The sequence below is a fragment of the Oncorhynchus clarkii genome, chromosome 20, assembly GCF_045791955.1.
Source record: "Oncorhynchus clarkii lewisi isolate Uvic-CL-2024 chromosome 20, UVic_Ocla_1.0, whole genome shotgun sequence".
NCBI lineage: Eukaryota > Metazoa > Chordata > Actinopteri > Salmoniformes > Salmonidae > Oncorhynchus > Oncorhynchus clarkii.
The window spans coordinates 48,397,162-48,419,054 of NC_092166.1; the positions used below are offsets into that span (position 1 = coordinate 48,397,162).

A 21,893-nucleotide genomic window follows, 5' to 3' on the forward strand; every position below is an offset into this window, starting at 1 on the left:
TCTCTCTGTGTGTCTCTCTCTCTGTGTGTCTCTCTCTGTCTCTCTCTCTCTCTGTGTCTCTCTCTCTCTGTGTCTCTCTCTCTCTGTGTCTCTCTCTGTCTCTCTCTCTCTCTCTCTGTCTCTCTCTCTCTCTCTCTCTCTCTCTCTCTCTCTCTGTGTCTCTCTGTCTCTCTCTCTCTGTGTGTCTGTAGTCCACCGCAGGCGTACAGTGATGTCTGGGGACGATGTCCTCCTCCATTGCGATCTACGTTCCAACCTGGCCACTCCACGCTGGACCCTGGATGGCCACCATCTCCAGGGCAATGGCCTCGACTCGGGCCTTCGTGTGGGCACTGACGGCCTGCTTCTCATCTGCGCCCGGCCCGACCAGAGCGGAGACTATCGCTGCTACGCCGTGGAGAACGACGTGTGGGTACCAGTGAGGATGTACACCGTGACGGTGCAACCTGACCTGCCTTTCCCTGTGGGGCCAACAGTCGTGACGGACACTTTATCAACCACCACCACTACCGCCCCACCAAGCCCTTCCCTTCCCCCCAGCAGCCCCACCGAGCAGCCCCTGCCCTCCCTGCTGGCTCCCCTCCCCCCTGGACCCAAGTTCCAGACCTACAGGCACATGGAGGCCGTGTATATCTCCCTGGTGGCCGTGCTGGGGGGGCTGTGCCTGGTGCTGACCGTAGTGCTGCTCTACGTCAGCTTCTGCAGCCGGGGGCCATACCAGGGCCGCAAGTACTCCCAGCAGGAGCTGCCCGAGTTGGGGGCCGCAGCCGAGAGGAAGAGGAGCTCACACCTGGAGCTCAAGACCATCTCCAGCCACTGCAACGGCAGGCAGGAAAGCGAGCACGGACGCTGCTCCCTGTCGGTATCCAACATGGACGACATGGGCGATGGCTTCCTCCAGATCGTGCCCGCAGAAGGATCTCCAGGGAAATCGCCGCCCCCTCCCGCTCCGCCGCTCCCAATGCCACCACCCCTGCCCTCCTCGGAGTACGTGTCGTCAGAGTATACCAACGGGATGTCGGCGACATTACCCAGCGTCCTACGCAAGATGAACGGCAACAGCTACGTGCTGCTGAGGCAGACGTCGGACCCAGAGGGGAGCATGTCTCCCCTCTACCACTCGTTCACCGAAGAGCTCAACCGCATCCTGGAGAAGAGGAAGCACACGCAACCGGACCCCCAGGAGACAGACGAGAGCTCTGTCTAGCCCCACCTTGAGCTCTTTCCCGTTGATCTGTTTATTGGTTTAACCCAACTACAAAATAGTGCCCCCAAGAGGCAGGGAGGTCTAACTTGTATTATACTGCTTTAGTTTACCCAGTGCCAAAGCAACCTGTGGGAGTATTCATACCTAAAACCCAATGTGCAACTTCCCGTGACTCGAGACGAGTGGCCCACCCACATCATTTCACTATTGAACATTGGAGTAAAGAGGACTTTTTGACCTTTCCCTAACTGGAGCAGTCATGGAGATCGCCATGGTATCCATTTTGGACACACACTGTACTAGTGCATGTACCCTTTGATGAACTTCCAAGCAAATACATGATACATACACAAGTTAGTTACAATCCTACCTCAGACCCTAACCCTATTGTGGAAGCTGGTCAATTACGATAAGGTTCAGTGCTGGTCTAGTCAGCTGACATACTGACAGAGAGCGCTGTGATGCATCGTGGGACAAGGGACACAGACTCGCAATGAGAGTCCAGGTCATATGACCAATGACCATGACGTAAGATGGTAATGAGTTCGACTGAGGAACTATTCAAGCCTGTAAGAACATTATAGACCATCTTCGGAGCTGTTGAGTTTAGACAACGATGGCTACTGTAGTTGAGTGCCACACAGTGTACTTATATGATGGCTCTTAAAGACCCAGGCCTAATACATTTCAGTCATAACTCAATAACACACACTTATCTTTGTTTTCTTTTGTTCTCATGTAAATAGCTATTATATTTCTGTGGCAACCATCAGTAGCAACTTTGGAAATAATGGCAATTGAAATGGTTGTAGCGAAACCAAATTGAAACGATTTTTTGCATCTTTGTGTTGTTAGCATCTGACTGTGTCAGAGGGGTAAAACGGCAGTATTATAGATAGACAGCAGGGTTCATCTAAGCTTGGCCGGATTAACACTAGCATTAAAGGATGAAGACTATCATGAAGGACTGATCTCTCGCCAGATTGATCAGAGAAGCTGAGTGATGATGATGGTGATGATGATGAAGACGGTGGGACCTGATTGCCAGAAATGTGTGAGCCCAACAGGAGACAAGAAAGCAAAGGTAAGACTGAGAGAAAGCTGTGCCCTGCACGTCTTGTTGAAATACTTCACAATTACTATGAACATGTACAGTAACACTATGTCATTTGAACCTTTTTTCAAATTCAGTCCACCACCACCACCAAACAGATTCTGTCAATATCAGCTTTCATTTTCCTCTCCATAAAAGGTGAAGGGCAGAGCGGCAGACATATTCATTCCAGCCCAGGTTGATTTGTGTCCTTTGTTGTCCCAAGCTGGTGGCCACAAGCCAGATGAGCTATAGGGCCATCACACTGAAAAAGACCTGTGTCACTGTTACCTAACCCGCAACACTCTCTCAATGTCTACGTGACATCAGTGTCAACTCAATAACAACATACGCTAGCAACAACCAGGGATATACTCCATTGCCTTGAGAGAGAGTGACTAAAACAAATATTGTCAGAGACTGAAATGGCATCCTTCTCTATAAAGTAGTGCACTATAGGGACTATTTAGGGCTCTGGACAAAAGTAGTGCACTATATAGGTAATACATTGCTATTTCAGGCGTATCCAGCTTAGTAACAAGTTGACTGAAACGTATCTCCCAGCAGCCAGTCAGCCAGTCAGTCGGTGCTTTATAAACCTATCAAGGCTGGCCGTGTTAAATAGAGGTGTCTCCTCACCACAGTAAAGTGTTGAATCAGCTCTTGCCCTGTGGCTTCCCTTGTGGCTCAGCACGCCGGTTTGTGTATCTGTCACTACGTCGCTGACAGTAACAGCAGCGCTCATCGCTCCTGGGCTGGACTCCATAGAGACACCAAGTTAAGGCTTGTTGTCCTTTTTCGCAGACTTTATCGAATGCGGCCAAGCGGCACAGGAAACATTTGACCTGTGTGTCCTGGTCAGTGATGCAGTGAGCTGATAGAGTAGGAGAGGGAGGGAGTGTGTATTTGTGTGTGTGTGTAGGGGGAGGGGGGCCGACAGGAGATGCTTTGCACCATCAGCAGGTTTCCTCCTCCTCCCCCTCTCTTTATTCCCACCCTCTCTATCCGTACATGCTCCCCTTTCTATTCCCTGTCCCCTCTACACCTTCACCCCCACGCTAGAGGATCATCATTCCATCCATTATTACCCTTCCTCTCCCTCCCTCTTCCTCTCTTATTTCCCCTCTCCCCTAAAGGAGCCTGCTGAGTTCACAAACCACCACGAAAGCCCTCCAATCAATTAAGCCTGGCCTTCAAACAGTGCTTGTGACCTTGTCTTTGCAAAGGGGCTACTGCAGTGTTTCTCCATCCTGTTCCCTGGGCCTGGAGGTCCGACAGGGTGTGCACGTTTTTGTTCTCGCCCAGCACTGTATTCAACCAATCGAGGGCTTGGTGATGAGTTATGTGGAATCAGATGTTTCAGTGCTGGGCTATAACAAAGATGTGCCCATATAACAAAGATCTCCCCATTGGTCATTATAATAGCCGAGCAGAATCTTCTTATTGGTTGATTAGAATATTGATGGACTATACCAGGTGTTGCATTGGACAGTTTCCTCAAGGTATCTCGTGGAAGGGTAAAATAAACTGTCACAGGACCATTATATTAATGTTGTATAAAAGCTTGTCTACAGCGGGGATCAAGCAAGCCTGATGAATGTGTTTCCCTTCTCTTATTGCCTCTTCGTGTAAAATAACTAACGCTGTACCGATAAGTGCAATCACAATGAGGGTAGTTGAGGATGAATATTGAAAGAACAAACTGAACATTTAAACTTTTGTGTGTGTCATTTCTCATTACAGGTGTTATGTTTAAAGTCTCTCTGTTTTTGATATTTTTTCTGTCTTTAGATACACAAGGAGATGGAGAAGCTGGTGAATGGAAGTTGAAGTGTGTGACGAACCCTGATGATCTGAGCCAGTGTCTGCTCAAAACACACCAAAGGACAATCAGTGTGTCCAATCTCCACTGGCAGTGAACTTGGATGCGGTTATGGATATTGTACTTGCTACTTATGGTCAAATGGCAAACATGCTGGCTGCTACACTCAACACACCTTCAGTATACTGTATACCTCCAGTACACACCTTCAGTATACTGTATGTCCCCATAAACAGTGTGGAACATTAATTTCAATAAACATAGGCACTCACGTCATACAGACATGACAACATTCAAGTCAAGGTTTAGACCTGAACTCTACGTCACCTACAGAATACATTTGAGTGAACAATGACTAAAAGACGTATTTGCACTATACCTCTTCTGAGGACTTATTTGCTCTGTACATAAGAACATTCAGTATACCCTTGTAAAGTGTTACATCCATGTGCTACATCCATGTTATGTGTTTTGTTGTTTTCTGGCTCGATGTAGAAATTACTAATACTTTACAATCTACACTGAACAGAAATAAGCGCAACATGTAAAGTGTTGGTCCCATGTTTCATGAGCTGAAATAAAAAATCCCTGAAAAAGCTTATTTCTCTCATTTTTTTTTGCATTCATTTGTTTACATCCCTGTTAGTGAGCATTTCTCCTTTGCCAAGATAATCCATCCACCTGACAGGTGTGGCATATCAAGAAGCTGATTAAACCGCATTACCATAACACAGGTGCAGCTTGTGCTGGGGACAATAAAAGGCCACTAAAATGTGCAGTTTTGTCACACAACACAATGCCACAGATACCTCAAGATTTGAGGTAGTGTGCAATTGGCATGCAAACAACAGGAATGTCCACCAGAGCTGTTGCCAGATAATTTCATGTTAATTTCTCTACCATAAACTGCCTCCAATGTCGATTTAGAGAATTTGGCAGTATGTCCAACAGGCCTCACAACCGCAGATGATGTATAACCATTTGTAGCGATTTTAGCATGTAAATCTTGGTGGGGCAAACTCTAAATTTTCTAGCAAAGCCACAACACTAAACAATACATTAATTGCAACATAACCGTGACAAAGGGTGAGAGCGAATCCTTACCACTGCTACAACAGGCTATCCTTGTCCCCCATGAGTGACAGAACACCGAGCCAATTACGGCGCAACTAGAGATGATTACCAACCCCGACATACAGTGTATGTAGAGGTGCTGACTAACAGCAAAATAACAATAAGCTATACAAATATTTTTAAAAAATTCAAAAGTTTAATTTAGAAATTGCCTTATTTTTTTAAGGAAAGCAATTGTTTTGTCCATTAAATAACATCAAATTGATCAGAAATACAGTGTAGACATTGTTAATATTGTAAATAACTATTGTAGCTGGAAACGGATAATTTTTTTTATGGAATATCTACATAGGCGTACAGAGGCCAATTATCAGTAACCATCACTCCTGTGTTCCAATGGCATGTTGTGTTAGCTAATCCACGTTAATGAATCATTAGAAAACCCTTTTGCAATTATGCACAGCTGAAAACGGTTGTTCTGATTAAAGAAGAAATAAAACTGGCCTTCTTTAGACTAGTTGAGTATCTGGACCATCAGCATTTGTGGGTTCGATTACAGGCTCAAGATGGCCACAAAAATAGAACACCAGTCTCAACGTCAACAGTGAAGAGGCGCCCCCGGGATGTTGGCCTTCTAAGGCAGAGTTTCTCTGTCCAGTGTCTGTGTTCTTTTGACAATCTTAATCTTTTATTTTTATTGGCCAGTCTGAGATATGGCTTTCATTTGCAACTCTGACTTGAAGGCCAGCATCCGGGAGTCGCCTCTTCACTGTTGGCGTTGAGACTGGTGTATTGCAGGTATTATTTAATGAAGCTGCCAGTTGAGGACTTGTGAGGCATACATTTCTCAAACTAGACACTCTAATGTACTTGTCCTCTTGCTCAGTTGTGCACGGGAGCCTCCCACTACTCTTTCTATTCTGGTTACTGTTGGTGCCGGAAGAGATCAAATCAAATGTATTTATATAGCCCTTCGTAAATCAGCTGATATTTCAAAGTGCTGTACAGAAACCCAGCCTAAAACCCCAAATAGCAAGCTATGCAGGTGTTGAAGCACGTTGGCTAGGAAAAACTCACCAGAAAGGCCAAAACCTAGAAAGAAACCTAGAGACGAACCAGGCTATGAGGGGTGACCAGTCCTCTTCTGGCTGTGCCAGGTGGAGATTATAACAGAACATAGCCAAGATGTTCAAATGTTCATAAATGACAAGCATGGTCAAATGCTCCAGAGCCTTTCCGTTCACCTTCACACTCCTGGGCCAGACTACACTCAATCATATGACCCACTGAAGAGATGAGTCTTCAGTAAAGACTTAAAGGTTGAGACCGAGTTTGCGTCTCTCACATGGGCAGGCAGACCATTCCATAAAAATGGAGCTCTATAGCCGCAGCCGAGGTGAGTCCTTCACTGCAGCCGAGGTGAGTAAGACATTTAAACGTGTTAACCCTCGCAAGGCTGCAGGCCCAGACGGCATCCCCAGCCGCGCCCTCAGAGCATGCGCAGACCAGCTGGCCGGTGTGTTTACGGACCAATTTGCTTACCGCCCAAATAGGTCCACAGACGATGCAATCTCAACCACACTGCACACTGCCCTAACCCTTCTGGACAAGAGGAATACCTATGTGAGAATGCTGTTCATTGACTACAGCTCGGCATTCAACACCATAGTACCCTCCAAGCTCGTCATCAAGCTCGAGACCCTGGGTCTCGACCCCGCCCTGTGCAACTGGGTACTGGACTTCCTGACGGGCCGCCCCCAGGTGGTGAGGGTAGGCAACAACATCTCCTCCCCGCTGATCCTCAACACTGGGGCCCCACAAGGGTGCGTTCTGAGCCCTCTCCTGTACTCCCTGTTCACCCACGACTGCGTGGCCACGCACGCCTCCAACTCAATCATCAAGTTTGCAGACGACACAACAGTGGTAGGCTTGATTACCAACAACGACGAGACGGCCTACAGGGAGGAGGTGAGGGCCCTCGGAGTGTGGTGTCAGAAAAATAACCTCACACTCAACGTCAACAAAACTAAGGAGATGATTGTGGACTTCAGGAAACAGCAGAGGGAACACCCCCCTATCCACATTGATGGAACAGTAGTGGAGAGGGTAGCAAGTTTTAAGTTCCTCGGCATACACATCACAGACAAACTGAATTGGTCCACTCACACAGACAGCATTGTGAAGAAGGCGCAGCAGCGCCTCTTCAACCTCAGGAGGCTGAAGAAATTTGGCTTGTCACCAAAAGCACTCACAAACTTCTACAGATGCACAATCGAGAGCATCCTGGCGGGCTGTATCACCGCCTGGTACGGCAACTGCTCCGCCCTCAACCGTAAGGCTCTCCAGAGGGTAGTGAGGTCTGCACAACGCATCACCGGGGGCAAACTACCTGCCCTCCAGGACACCTACACCACCCGATGTCACAGGAAGGCCATAAAGATCATCAAGGACATCAACCACCCGAGCCACTGCCTGTTCACCCCGCTATCATCCAGAAGGCGAGGTCAGTACAGGTGCATCAAAGCTGGGACCGAGAGACTGAAAAAAAGCTTCTATCTCAAGGCTATCAGACTGTTAAACAGCCACCACTAACATTGAGTGGCTGCTGCCAACACACTGACACTGACTCAACTCCAGCCACTTTAATAATGGGATTGATGGGAAATGATGTAAATATATCACTAGCCACTTTAAACAATGCTACCTTATATAATGTTACTTACCCTACATTATTCATCTCATAGGCATACGTATATACTGTACTCTATATCATCGACTGTATCCTTATGTAATACATGTATCACTAGCCACTTTAACTATGCCACTTTGTTTACATACTCATCTCATATGTATATACTGTACTCGATACAATCTACTGTATCTGCCTATGCTGCTCTGTACCATCACTCATTCATATATCCTTATGTACATATTCGTTATCCCCTCACACTGTGTACAAGACAGTAGTTTTGGAATTGTTAGTTAGATTACTTGTTGGTTATTACTGCATTGTCGGAACTAGAAGCACAAGCATTTCGCTACACTCGCATTAACATCTGCTAACCATGTGTATGTGACAAATAACATTTGATTTGATTTGATTTGATTTGAGAAAGCCCTGCCTCCAGCTGTTTGCTTAGAAATTCAAGGGACAATTAGGAGGCCTGCGTCTTGTGACCGTAGCGTACGTGTAGGTATGTACGGCAGGACCAAATCAGAGAGATAGGTACGAGCAAGCCCATGTATTGCTTTGTAGGTTAACAGTAAAACCTTGAAATCAGCCCTTGCCTTGACAGGAAGCCAGTGTAGGGAGGCTAGCACTGGAGTAATATGATCAAATTGTTTGGTTCTAGTCAGGATTCTAGCAGCCGTATTTAGCACTAACTGAAGTTTATTTAGTGCTTTATCCGGGTAGCCGGAAAGTTGAGCATTGCAGTAGTCTAACCTAGAAGTAACAAAAGCATGGATACATTTTTCTGCGTCATTTTTGGACAGAAAATTTCAGATTTTTGCAATGTTACGTAGATGGAAAAAAGCTGTCCTTGAAACAGTCTTGATATGTTCGTCAAAAGAGAGATCAGGGTCCAGAGTAACGCCGAGGTCCTTCACAGTTTTATTTGAGACGACTGTACAATCAAATAGAGTAATTGTCAGATTCAACAGAAGATCTCTTTTTTCTTGGGACCTAGAACAAGCATCTCTGTTTTGTCCGAGTTTAAAAGTTAAACGTTTGCAGCCATCCACTTTCTTAGGTCTGAAACACAGGCTTCTAGCGAGGGCAATTTTGGGGCTTCACCATATTTCATTGAAATGTACAGCTGTGTGTCATCCACATAGCAGTGAAAGTTAACATTATATTTTCAAATGACATCCCCAAGGGGTAAAATATATAGTGAAAACAATAGTGGTCCTAAAACGGAACCTTGAGGAACACCGAAATTTACAGTTGATTTGTCAGAGGACAAACCATTCACAGAGACAAACTGATATCTTTCCGACAGATAAGATCTAAACCAGGCCAGAACTTGTCCGTGTAGACCAATTTGGGTTTCCAATTTCTCCAAAAGAATGTGGTGATCTATGGTATCAAAAGCAGCACTAAGGTTTAGGAGCACGAGGACAGATGCAGAGCCTCGGTCTGATCCCATTAAAAGGTAATTTACCACCTTCACAAGTGCAGTCTCAGTGCTATGATGGGGTCTAAAAACCAGACTGAAGCATTTCGTATACATTGTTTGTCTTCAGGAAGGCAGCCTTTTCTAAAATTTTTGAGAGGAATGGAAGATTCGATATAGGCCGATAGTTTTTTATATTTTCTGGGTCAAGGTTTGGCTTTTTCAAGAGAGGCTTTATTACTGCCACTGCTACTCCTCCTCCACTCTGAGGAGGAGTAGTGAGAAGGATCGGAGGACCAATGCGCAGCGTGGTAAGTGTTCATGATGTAATCTTTTATAAATCAACACTGAACACTGAAATTCAAAACAATAAAGTGAACGAACGAAAACCTAAACAGTCCTGTCTGGCGACACACACAAAGACAGAAAATAAACACCCACGAAACCCAGGTGGAAAAAGGCTACCTAAGTATGATTCTCAATCAGAGACAACTAACGACACCTCCCTCTGATTGAGAACCATACTAGGCCGAACACAAAAACCAACATAGAAAAACAAACATAGACTGCCCACCCCAACTCACGCCCTGACCATACAAAAACAAAGACAAAACAAAGGAACTAAGGTCAGAACGTGTCAGTACACCCCCAAAGGCGCGGACTCCTCCCGCAAAACCTGAACCTATAGGGGAGGGTCTGGGTCGGCGTCTGTCCGCGGTGGCGGCTCTGACGCGGGACGTGGACCCCACTTCACCATAGTTTTTGTCCGCCTCCTCAACCTCCCCCGTGGCCTCTTATGATCGGCAACCCTCGCCGCCGACCTCGGACTGGGCACCCTCGCCACGGGTCCCGAATGGACGGGAGATTCCGGCAGCGCCGGACAGGCGGGAGACTCCGGCAGCACTGGGCAGGAGGAAGGCTCTGGCAGCGCTGGATAGGCGGGAGACTCCGGCAGCGCCGGACAGGCGGGAAACACCGGCAGCTCCGGAGTGAAGGGCGATTCTGGAATCGCCGGCGTGACAGGCAGCTCTGGCAGCTCATGGCTGACTGACGGCTCTGGCTGCTCCTGGCTGACTGATGGCTCTGGCAGCTCCTGGCTGACTGACGGCTCTGGCAGCTCCTGGCTGACTGACGGCTCTGGCAGCTCCTAGCTGACTGACGGCTCTGGCAGCTCCTGGCTGACTGACGGCTCTGGACAGACTGGCGGCTCTGGCAGCTCAGAACAGACGGGAGACTCTGGCAGCTCAGGACAGACGGGAGACTGGCAGCTCAGGACAGACGGGAGACTCTGGCAGCGCTGGAGAGGAGGAAGGCTCTGACAGCACTGGACAGGTGGGAGCACCTGTAGGGAGAAGACAGAGAGACAGCCTGGTGCGGGTGGCTGCCACCGGAGGGCTGGTACCTGGAGGTGGCACTGGATAGACCGGACCGTGAAGGCGCACAGGAGGTCTCGAGCACCGAGCCTGCCCAACCTTACCTGGTTGAATGCTCCCCGTAGCCAGGCCAGTGCGGCAAGGTGGAATAGCCCACACTGGGCTGTGCTGGCAAACCGGGAACACCATGCGTAAGGCTGGTGCCATGTACACCGGCCCGCGGAGACGCACTGGAGACCAGATGCGCTGAGCCGGATTCATGGCACCTGGCTCGATGCCCACTCTAGCCGGCCGATACTAGGCCGAACACAAAAACCTACATAGAAAAACAAACATAGACTGCCCACCCCTACTCACGCCCTGACCATACAAAAACAAAGGCAAAACAAAGGAACTAAGGTCAGAACGTGACAGGTACACATCCGGTGGATAGAGAGCCGTTTATTATGTTCAACATAGGTGGGCCAAGCACAGGAAGCAGCTCTTTCAGTAGTTTAGTTGGAATAGGGTCCAGTATGCAGCTTGAAGGTTTAGAGGCCATGATTATTTTCATCATTGTGTCAAGATATATAGTACTAAAACACTTGAGTGTCTCTCTTGATCCTAGGTCCTGGCAGAGTTGTGCAGACTCAGGACAACTGAGCTTTGAAGGAATACGCAGATTTAAAGAGGAGTCCATAATTTCCTTTCTAATAATCATGATCTTTTCCTCAAAGAAGTTCATGAGATGGCCGCCGTTTAAGGTCTCCTAACCAATTGTGCTATTATGTGTTTTTTTTGCGATATTTCTAAATTATTTTGTACATAATTTTTCTGCAACCATATCTTACGGCAGAAAATATCTTGTAGATATCAGGACAGCGATCACTCACCTTGGATTAGATGAAGATTTTTCAACAACAACAGCAGCAACAGGACTCACATGATATTCTCCAAACACCTCACAGGGCAGACATCCCAATTATTCGCAAAAGGAAGCGACGCAGAGGAAGAAGAAGCAGGATGCCTCGTACGGACCCACAGAAGACAACTAAGGAAAGCTGCCATTGCTGTCAATATTACTCGCCAACGTGCAATCATTGGACAATAAACTAGACGAGATACGATCACGAATATCATACCAACGGGACAACAACAACTGTAATATCCTATGTTTCACGGCATCGTGGCTGAATGGTGCACAAAATCTAAGGAAGTCTCTAGATTTTGCTCGCCTGAAGTAGAGTATACTATGATAAATTGCAGGCCACACTAATTGCCTAGAGAGTTCTCAGCTATACTTTCCGTGGCTGTTTATTTACCACCACAGACAGATGCTGGCACTAAGACCGCACTCAGTCAGCTGTACAAGGAAATAAGCAAACAGGAAACTACACTCAGAGGCGGTGCTCCTAGTGGCCGGAAAGTTTAATGCAGGGAAACTTAAATCAGTTCTACCAAATCTCTATCAACATGTTAAATGTGCAACCAGAGGGAAAAAAATTATAGATCACCTGTACTCCACACACAGAGATGCGTACAGAGCTCTCCCTTACCCTCCATTTGGTAAATCCGACCACAACTCTATCCTCCTGATTCCTGCTTACAAGCAAAAATTAGAGCAGGAAGCACCAGTGACTCGGTCTATAAAATAATGTTCAGATGAAGCAGATGCTAAACTACAGGACTGTTTTGCTATCACAGACTGGAACATGTTCTGGGATTCTTCCGATGACATTGAGGAATACACCACATCAGTCACTGGCTTTATCAATAAGTGCATTGAGGACGTCATACCCACAGTGACTGTACGTACATACCCCAACCAGAAGCCATGGATTACAGGCAACATTCACACTGAGCTAAAGGGTAGAGCTGCCACTTTCAAGGTGTGAGACTCTAACCCGGAAGCTTACATGAAATCCCGCTATGCCCTGCGAAGAACCATCAAACAGGCAAACCGTCAATACAGGGCTAAGATTGAATCATACTACACCGGCTCCGACGCTCGTCGGATGTGGCAGGGCTTGCAAACTATTACAGACTACAAAGGGAAGCACAGCCATGAGCTGCCCAGTAACACGATGAGCTAAATCACTTCTATGCTCGCTTCGAGGCAAGCAACACTGAGGCATGCATGAGAGCATCAGCTGTTCCGGACGACTGTGTGATCACGTTCTCCGTAGCCGACGTGAGTAAGACCTTTAAACAGGTCAACATTCACAAGGCTGGGGGCCAGAGGGATTACCAGGACGTGTGCTCCGGGCATGTGCTGACCAACTGGCAGGTGTTCTCACTGACATTTTCAACATGTCCCTGATTGAGTCTGTAATATCAACATGCTTCAAGCACACCATAGTCCCTGTGCCCAAGAACACAAAGGCAACCTGCCTAAATGACTACAGACCCATGGCACTCATGTCCGTAGCCATGAAGTGCTTTGAAAGGCTGGTAATGGCTCACATCAACACCATTATCCCAGAAACCTTAGACCTACTCCAATTTGCATACCGCCCAAACAGATCCACAGATGATGCAATCTCTATTGCACTCCACACTGCCTTTTCAAACCTGGACTAAAGGAACACCTACGTGAGAATGCTATTCTTTGACTACAGCTCAGCGTTCAACACCATAGTACCCTCAAAGCTTATCACTAAGCTAAGGAACTAAACACCTCCCTCTGCAACTGGATACTGGACTTCCTGACGGGTCGCCCCCAGGTGGTGTGGGGAGGTAGCAACACATCTGCCACGCTGATCCTCAACACTGGAGCTCTCCAGGGGTGTGTGCTCAGTCCCCTCCTGTACTCCCTGTTCACCCACGACTGCATGGCCAAGCACGACTCCAACACCATAATTAAGTTTGCTGATGACACAACAGTGTTAAGCCTGATCACCGACAACGACGAGACAGCCAATAGGGAAGAGGTCAGAGACCTGGCCGGGTGATGCCAGAATAACAACCTATCCCTCAACGTAACCAAGACTAAGGAGATGATTGTGGACTACAGGAAAAGGAGCACCGAGCACGTCCCCATTCTCATCGACGGGGCTGTAGTGGAGCAGGTTGAGAGCTTCAAATTCCTTGGTGTCCACATCAACAACAAACTAGAATGGTCCAAACACACCAAGATAGTCATGAAGAGGGCACGACAACGCCTATTCCCCCTCAGGAAACTAAAAAGATTTGGCATGGGTCCTGAGATCCTAAAAAGGTTCTACAGCTGCAACATCGAGAGGATCCTGACCGGTTGCATCACTGCCTGGTACGGCAATTATTCGGCCTCTGACCGCAAGGCACTTCAGAGGGTAGTGCGTACGGCCAATTTGCATGCCATCCAGGACCTCTACACTAGGCAGTGTCAGAGGAAGGCCCTGAAAATTGTCAAAAACCCCAGCTAACCCAGTCATAGACTGTTCTCTCTACTACCACATGGCAAGCGGTACCGGAGTGCCAAATCTTGGACAAAAAGGCTTCTCAACAGTTTTTACCCCCAAGCTATAAGACCCTGAACAGGTAACCAAATTGTTATCAGGACTATTTGCATTGTGTGCCCCACCCAACCCCTCTTTTACACTGCTGCTACTCTGTTTATCTTATATGCATAGTCATTTTAACTATACATTCATGTACATACTACCTCAATTGGCCCGACCAAACAGTGCTCCCGCACATTGGCTAACCGGGATATCTGCATTGTGTCCCAACACCCGCCAACCCCTCTTTTTACACTACTGCTACTCTCTGTTCATTATATATGCACAGTCACTTTAATTAACCTACATGTACATACTACCTCAATAAGCCTGACTAACCGGTGTCTGTATATATCCGTGCTGCTCTTACTTTCAATTTTTTTTCTTCTGTTGTTTTATTTCTTTACTTACCTACACACACATACTTTCTTTTCTCCGCACTATTGGTTAGAGCCTGTAAGTAATTTCACTGTAATTTTGCCACCTGTTGTATTTGGTGCACGTGACAAATAAACTTTGATTTGATTTGATTTTAGAGCCAGTTTTGCACTGTTCTGTGAAGGGAGTAGTACACAGCGTTGTACGAGATCTTCAGTTTCTTTGCAATTTCTTGCATGGAATCGCCTTCATTTCTCAAAACAAGAATAGACTGACGAGTTTCAGAAGAAAGTGCTTTGTTTCTGGTCATTTTGAGACTGTAATCGAACCCACAAATGCTGATGCTCCAGATACTCAACTAGTAAATAATGCCAGTTTAATTGCTTCTTTAATCAGAACAACAGTTTTCAGCTATGCTAACATAATTGCAAATGGGTTTTCTAATGATCAATTAGCCATTTAAAATGATAAACTGGGATTAGCTAACACAACGTGCCATTGGAACACAGGAGTGATGGTCGCTGATAATGGGCCTCTGTACGCCTATGTAGATATTCCATAAGAAAGTGAATAATCTGTCTGTAAACAATTGTTGGAAAAATAACTTGAGTCATCCACAAAGTAGATGTCCTAACCGACTTGCCAAAACTATAGTTTGTTAACAAGAAATTTGTGGAGTGGTTGAAAAACGAGTGTTAATGACTCCAGCCTATCCTAACTTCCGACTTAAACTGTATATAGAGCATATACAGTGCATTTGGAAGGTTGTCAGACCCCTTGACTTTTTCCACATTGTGTGACGTTTCAGCCTTATTCCATAATGGATACTTTTTTTTGCAAATGTGTAAATAAATAAAAAACAGATAATACATTCCAATGAGTATTCAGACCCTTTACTAAGTACTTTGTTGAAGAATCTTTGGCAGCGATTACAGCCCCAAGACTTCTTGGGTATGACGCTACCAAGCTTGGCACACCTGTTTTTGGGTTTTTCCCATTCTTCTCTGCAGATCCTCTCAAGCTCTTTCAGGTTGGTTGGGGAGCATTGCTGCACAGCTATTTTCAGGTCTCTCCAGAGATGTTTGATCAGGTTCAAGTCCGGACTCTGGCTGGGCCATTCAAGGACATTTAGAGACTGGTCCCGAAGCCACCTGCATTGTCTTGGCTATGTGCTTTAGGTTATTGTCCTGTAGGAAGGTGAACATTCACCCCAGTCTGAGGTCCTGAGCGCTCTGGAGCAGGTTTTCATCAAAGATTTCTCTGTACTTCACTTTGTTCATCATTCCCTCGATCCTGACTAGTCTCCCAGTCCCTGCCGCTGAAAAACATCCCCACAGCATGATGCTGCCACCACCATGCTTCACCGTAAGGACGCTGCCAGGTTTCCTCCGGATGTAACGCTTGGCATTCAGGATAAAGAGTTCAATCTTGGTTTCATCAGACCAGAGAATCTTGTTTCTCATGGTCTGAGAGTTATTTAGGTGCCTCTTGGCAAATTTTAAGTGGGCTGTCATGCGCCTTTTACTGAGGAGTGGCTTCCGTCTGGCTACTCTACCATAAAGGCCTGATTGGTGGAGTGCTGCAGAGATGGTTGTCCTTCTGGAAGTGTCTCCTATCTCCACAGAGGAACTCTGGAGCTCTGTTGGAGTGACCATCGGGTTCTTGGACACCTCCCTGACCAAGGCCCTTCTCCCCCGATTGCTCAGTTTGGCTGGGCGGCCATCTCTAGGAAGAGTCTTGGTGGTTCCAAGCTTCTTTCATTTCAGATTGATGGAGGCCACTGTGTTCTTGGGGTCTGTCAATGCTGCAGACATTTTTGGTACCCTTCCCCAGATCTGTGCCTCGACACAATCCTGTCTCGGAGCTCTACGGACAATTCCTTCGACCTCATGGCTTGGTTTTTGCTCTGACATGCACTGTCAACTGTGGGACCTTATATAGACAGGCGTGTGACTTTCCAAATCATGTCCAATCAATTGAATTCACCACCGGTGGACTCCAATCAAGTTGAAGAACAGTGGTGATTTTAGCTTGTGAATCTTGGTTGGGCAAACTACATTTTTTTGATTGGGGGGGGGGGGGGGGGGGGGGGGTGCATGCCAGCAAAGCCACTACACTACACAACAAAACACAACACTAAACAATACATGAATTGCATTATAATGGTGACAAACGGTGCACACACACTGTTAGGGCCTACATAAAGCTGTCCCTTTATTAACTCAATTATTTATTTTATTTTTTAACTTGTTTGCAAACTGATGTGTGGCACGTATTAATGTCAAAATAACATGCATAACATGCAACCACTCCACTTAAAAATAAATAATAACATAAAAAATGTTAAGCTAAAATTGTGGTGCTCAAAAAAGGTGAATGACGGGTCGCAACTGTTGTAGAAACATCTCAAGGATGATCAATGGAAACAGGACGCACCTGAGCTCAATTTCGAGTCTCATAGCAAAGGGTCTAAATACTTGCGTAAATGTGATATTTCAGTTTTTTGGGGGGGGTTTAAATTTGCTAAAAATTCAAAAACCTTGTTTTTGCTTTGTCATTAAGGGGTAATGTGTGTAGATTGATGAGGGGGGAAAACAAATTAAGCTATATGAACTTAAGGCTGTAACAGAACGTGTTACAGAAAAGTGGTCTGAATACTTTCTGAATGCACTTTAAATGCTTTTATTTGGGTTTCTATGCAAAGTATATGAGTTGATGTTTCTTTAAGCCTACAGCTAGGTACTTGAAATGAAACACATGATCATACCAAAACATTATAAAAAATGTGAACTTACTGACAGGGACAGCTAATAAACACAAATTGACATTTACAGCAGCTGGCTAGGCTAAACAAAATGCAACACTGGATAGCTTCCCCGGAGGGTTAACGCTCTGCCTCCGGCCCTCCTGCCCTACCTGGAGCAGTTCAAATGGGTCACCCTGTGGCTGGGAGGCGACATGCGCTCCTGGGAGGCCTCCAAGATCTTCTCCAGGAAGCTGGGCCTGAAGCGCTGCTCACTGGTGCACCCGAGAGGCCTTGGCCGAGGGCAGGAACCTGACCTGCATCGTCAAAGCCTTCATCCCCGCCACCCAAAAGTCCATTGTGTCGTTCAGGCAGCTCAGGGAGGATGTCTTTGGGGAGCTGGCCAACACAGAGCAGGTGGGTGGGCAACAGGTAGCCTAGTGGTTAGAGCATTGGGTCAGTAACTGAAAGGCTGCTGGATCAAATCCCTGAGCTGACAAGGTAAAAACCTGTCATTCTGCCCCTGAACAAGGCAGTTAACCCACTGTTCCCTGGTAGGCTGTCATTGTAAATTAGAATTTGTTCTTAACTTACTTGCCTAGTTAAATAAGGTTAAAAATAAAAAGTGGATCAGAGGGAGCTCAACAAGATAATGAAGGCCCTTCAAAAGTGGGAGCTGACTGTCTTCACAAGTATAGTCTATAGTTGGTTGGCATGCACATTGACATTTGGTCATGATGCTTTACACTGAAGTATATAGTTAGCTATGGAAGAATATTCTTCAAATGGGGGATTGATTTTTAACCTGAGACTAGACTGAGTGAGAATATTGCTTCGCTGTGTAAGTCAAAACAAAAGTAAAACTAAGCAATTGATCCGTCTGTTGATTGTGCCTCGAACTCACTTTACCATACCTCTCATATTTTCTTGACCTCCAGGAACCACGGGCAGCGTCAAGACCACCTTCATCAGTGAGTTTGCCCTGGACCCGTGCATGCAGGGTGTCAACCCGCTGTGGGGCACCTTTGAGATCAACAACGTGCGCCTGGCCTAGATCATGCTGACCCAGTTCGCCGTGCATAGGCTGGAGGGGAACCTGGACCAGTATGACTCGTGGGCTGACAGGGTTGAGGACCTACCCCTCTACTTTATGACCTTCCATGGGCAGCAGAACATCAAGTGAGTCCTCTGAAAGTGTTAAGTGATATGTCAATCAATAGGTGTACTGTACTGCTTGAGTTGTAAATAACTCCCTCCTCTCTCTCCCTCTGCAGGACACCATGCAACACGCTGAGTACCGCTATGTCATCAGTCACGTGATCATTGACAACCTCATGATGGGCCATCCGGGAAGACATTATCGGAGCTTTCAGGAAGTTTGCCACCAACAGCAGCTGTAATGTCACTCTGATCCTCCAACCCAGGAAGGAGGAGGACAACAGAGAACTAGACTGCATCCATCTTTGGAACAGCCAAAGTGAGTGGAGGGTTACATCTAATTCTGAATAATATAGTTATAGACATCAATATAACGCTCTTTCCTTGTATGCCTCTCTAAAGCATGCAGTGTTTTTATTAAACCTGTCAGTGTTGGGTGCTTCTCCTTGTTTGATCAATAGGGGGTGTTTGTGACAACGTTATCAACAACAGTTGCATGTATATATATTAGTTTCACAGACCCAAATAATTTTTCAATCAAAGAGATTCACTGTAACACACACACACACTGTCACCAATGTATTTTTAATCAATGTGTGTTGGTACAAGCTGAGAAAGGTCAAAGGTGACAAGGGGGAGGGGTCAGAGAACGAGGAGACTTTAGGATAGACTCTAAAGAAGGAGGAGACAACTGTAAAGAAGGAGACAACGGTTAAAAATGAGAAACTAGTGAATTTGGAGAGGCCACCCAAAGCTACCAAAACGCTAAGAGCTGTTAAGACTCCTGCAACAGGGAAGGGCACAACAGATGGAGAGGGGAAGAGCCATAGAGGACAGACAACACTCATTGATCTAAGCAAAGTACAGGGTCTCAGGGTATGGCATTATATAATGTATTATGTTATGATTTGATATGATATGATATGACAGAAAAAAGCTATTTGGGTTTCCGTTTATGGTACAGAGTATGATATAATATCCTGAAAAAAAATATTGCTTAATATTGATGATTTGTCACCTGATTGGAGAATGTGCTTGCTTTTGTGACTGAAAGGTGGGGTGAAAGCTGTTATCTAAAGGTGAAAATAGTTATGTCAAATAAGGTTACTATGATATGGATGTTGTCAATGAATGACTTTTGAAAAGTAATAATTGAAAGATAGCTGACCCACCGCATTGCTGCTTGTTTGCCTCATTTAAACGTGAAGCGCTTTTGTCAAGCATATGATCAGAATTGGAGATGCAGACAAGGGTGTTTGTAATTAGAGGTTGACCGATTAATCGGAATGGCCGATTAATTAGGGCCGATTTCAAGTTTTCATAACACATTTTTTTATACCTTTATTTAACTAGGCAAGTCAGTTAAGAACACATTCTTATTTTCAATGACGGCCTAGGTTAACTACCTCGTTCAGGGGCAGAACAACAGATTTTCACCTTGTCAGCTCGGGGGATCCAATCTTGCAACCTTACAGTTAACTAGTCCATCGCAATAACGACCTGCCTCTCTCGTTGCACTCCACAAGGAAGTTGCTAGCTAGCTTTAAACTTATCTTATAAAAAACAGTCAATCATAATCACTAGTTAACTACACATGGTTGATGATATTACTAGATATTATCTAGTGTGTTCTGCTTTGCATATAATCTGACTGAGCATACAAGCATACATGTATCTAAGTATCTGACTAAGTGGTGGTGTCACACCCTGACCATAGTTTGCTTTGTATATTTCTATGTTTTGTTTGGTCAGGGTGTGATCTGAGTGGGCATTCTATGTTACATGTCTAGTTTGTCTATTTCTATGTTTGGCCTGATATGGTTCTCAATCAGAGGCAGGTGTTAGTCATTGTCTCTGATTGGGAACCATATTTAGGTAGCCTGTTTGGTGTTGGGTTTTGTGGGTGATTGTTCCTGTCTCTGTGTTTGCACCAGATAGGGCTGTTGTGGTTTTTTCACATTTCTGGTTTTGTTAGTCTATTCATGTATAGTTTCTTTATTAAAGAACCATGAATAAAACCACGCTGCGTTTTGGTCCGCCTCTCCTTCGACTCAAGAAAACCGTTACAGAATCACCCACCACAACAGGACCAAGCGGCGTGGTAACGGGCAACAGCAACAGCGGCGCAAAGAGGAATGGACATGGGACGATGTATTGGATGGCAAGGGTTGCTACACATGGGAGGAGATCCTGGCGGGAAAGGATCGCCTTCCATGGGAACAGGTGGAGGCAGCTAGGAGAGCAGAGGCAGCCGGAGAGAGGAGCCGGGGATATGAGGGAACACGGCTGGCAAGGAAGCCCCAAAAATTTATTGGAGGGGGGCACACAGGAAGTATGGCGAAGCCAGGTAGGAGACCTGAGCCAACTTCCTGTGCTTACCGGAGGGCTAGAGAGACCGGGCAGGCACCGTGTTATGCTTTGGAGCGCGCGGTGTCCCCAGTGCGGGTGCATAGCCCGGTGCGGTACATTCCAGCTCTGCGTATCGGCCAGGCTAGAGTGGGCATCGAGCCAAGTGCCATGAAGCCGGCTCTACGCTTCTGGTCTCCAGTGCGTCTCCTTGGGCCGGCTTACATGGCACCAGCCTTGCGCACGGTGTCCCCGGTTCGCCTGCATACCCCATTGCGGGCTATTCCACCTCGCCGCACTGGCAGGGCGAACGGGACCATTCAACCGGGTAAGGTTGGGCAGGCTCGGTGCTCAAGAGCTCCAGTGCGCCTGCACGGTCCGGTCTATCCGGTACCACCTCCACGCACCAGCCCTCCGGTGGCGGCCCCCCGCACCAGGCTGTCTCTCCGTCTCATCCTTACAGGTGCTCCCGCCTGTCCAGCGCTGCCGGAGCCTTCCTCCTCTCCAGCGCTGCCGGAGTCTCCCACCTCTCCGGTGCTGCTAGAGCCTTCCTCTCCAGCGTTGCCGGAGCTTCCCGTCTGCCAAGCGCCATCTGAGCTACCCGTCTGCCCAGTGCCACCAGTGCCACCAGTCTGCAAGGAGCCGCCAGTGCCGCCAGTCTGCAAGGAGCCGCCAGTGCCGCCAGTCTGCAAGGAGCCGCCAGTGCCGCCAGTCTGCAAGGAGCCGCCAGTGCCGCCAGTCTGCAAGGAGCCGCCAGTGCCGCCAGTCTGCAAGGAGCCGCCAGTGCCGCCAGTCAGCCCAGAGGCGCCAGAGCCCCTCAGCCCAGAGGCGCCAGAGCCCCTCAGCCCAGAGGCGCCAGAGCCCCTCAGCCCAGTGGCGCCAGAGCCCCTCAGCGCAGAGCTTCCGCCCCTCAGCGCAGAGCTTCCGCCCCTCAGCGCAGAGCTTCCGCCCCTCAGCGCCGAGCTTCCGCCCCTCAGCTTCCCCTCTGTCCCGAGCTGCCCCTCTGTCCCGAGCTGCCCCTCTGTCCCGAGCTGCCCCTCTGTCCCGAGCTGCCCCTCTGTCCCGAGCTGCCCCTCTGTCCCGAGCTGCCCCTCAGTCCAGTGGGGTCATTTAGAAGGGTCGCCGT

At 47.2% G+C, this 21,893-nt stretch overlaps 1 protein-coding gene and 1 pseudogene across 1 annotated transcript in view; both read left to right on the forward strand.

The window, feature by feature from the left end:
* The window catches only part of LOC139376449 (semaphorin-4G-like), a 75,968-nt gene extending 71,250 nt beyond the window's left edge, over window positions 1-4,718 (forward strand). The window contains exons 15-16 of the mRNA XM_071119064.1: window positions 192-2,291; window positions 4,092-4,718. Of these exons, the coding sequence (XP_070975165.1) occupies window positions 192-1,207 (1,016 nt within the window). The 3' untranslated portion in view covers window positions 1,208-2,291; window positions 4,092-4,718. The remainder of the gene's footprint in view (window positions 1-191; window positions 2,292-4,091) is intronic.
* A 1,849-nt stretch (window positions 4,719-6,567) lies between these two features.
* Window positions 6,568-21,363, forward strand: LOC139377108 (twinkle mtDNA helicase-like; annotated as a pseudogene).
* The last annotated feature ends 530 nt before the right edge of the window (window positions 21,364-21,893 follow it).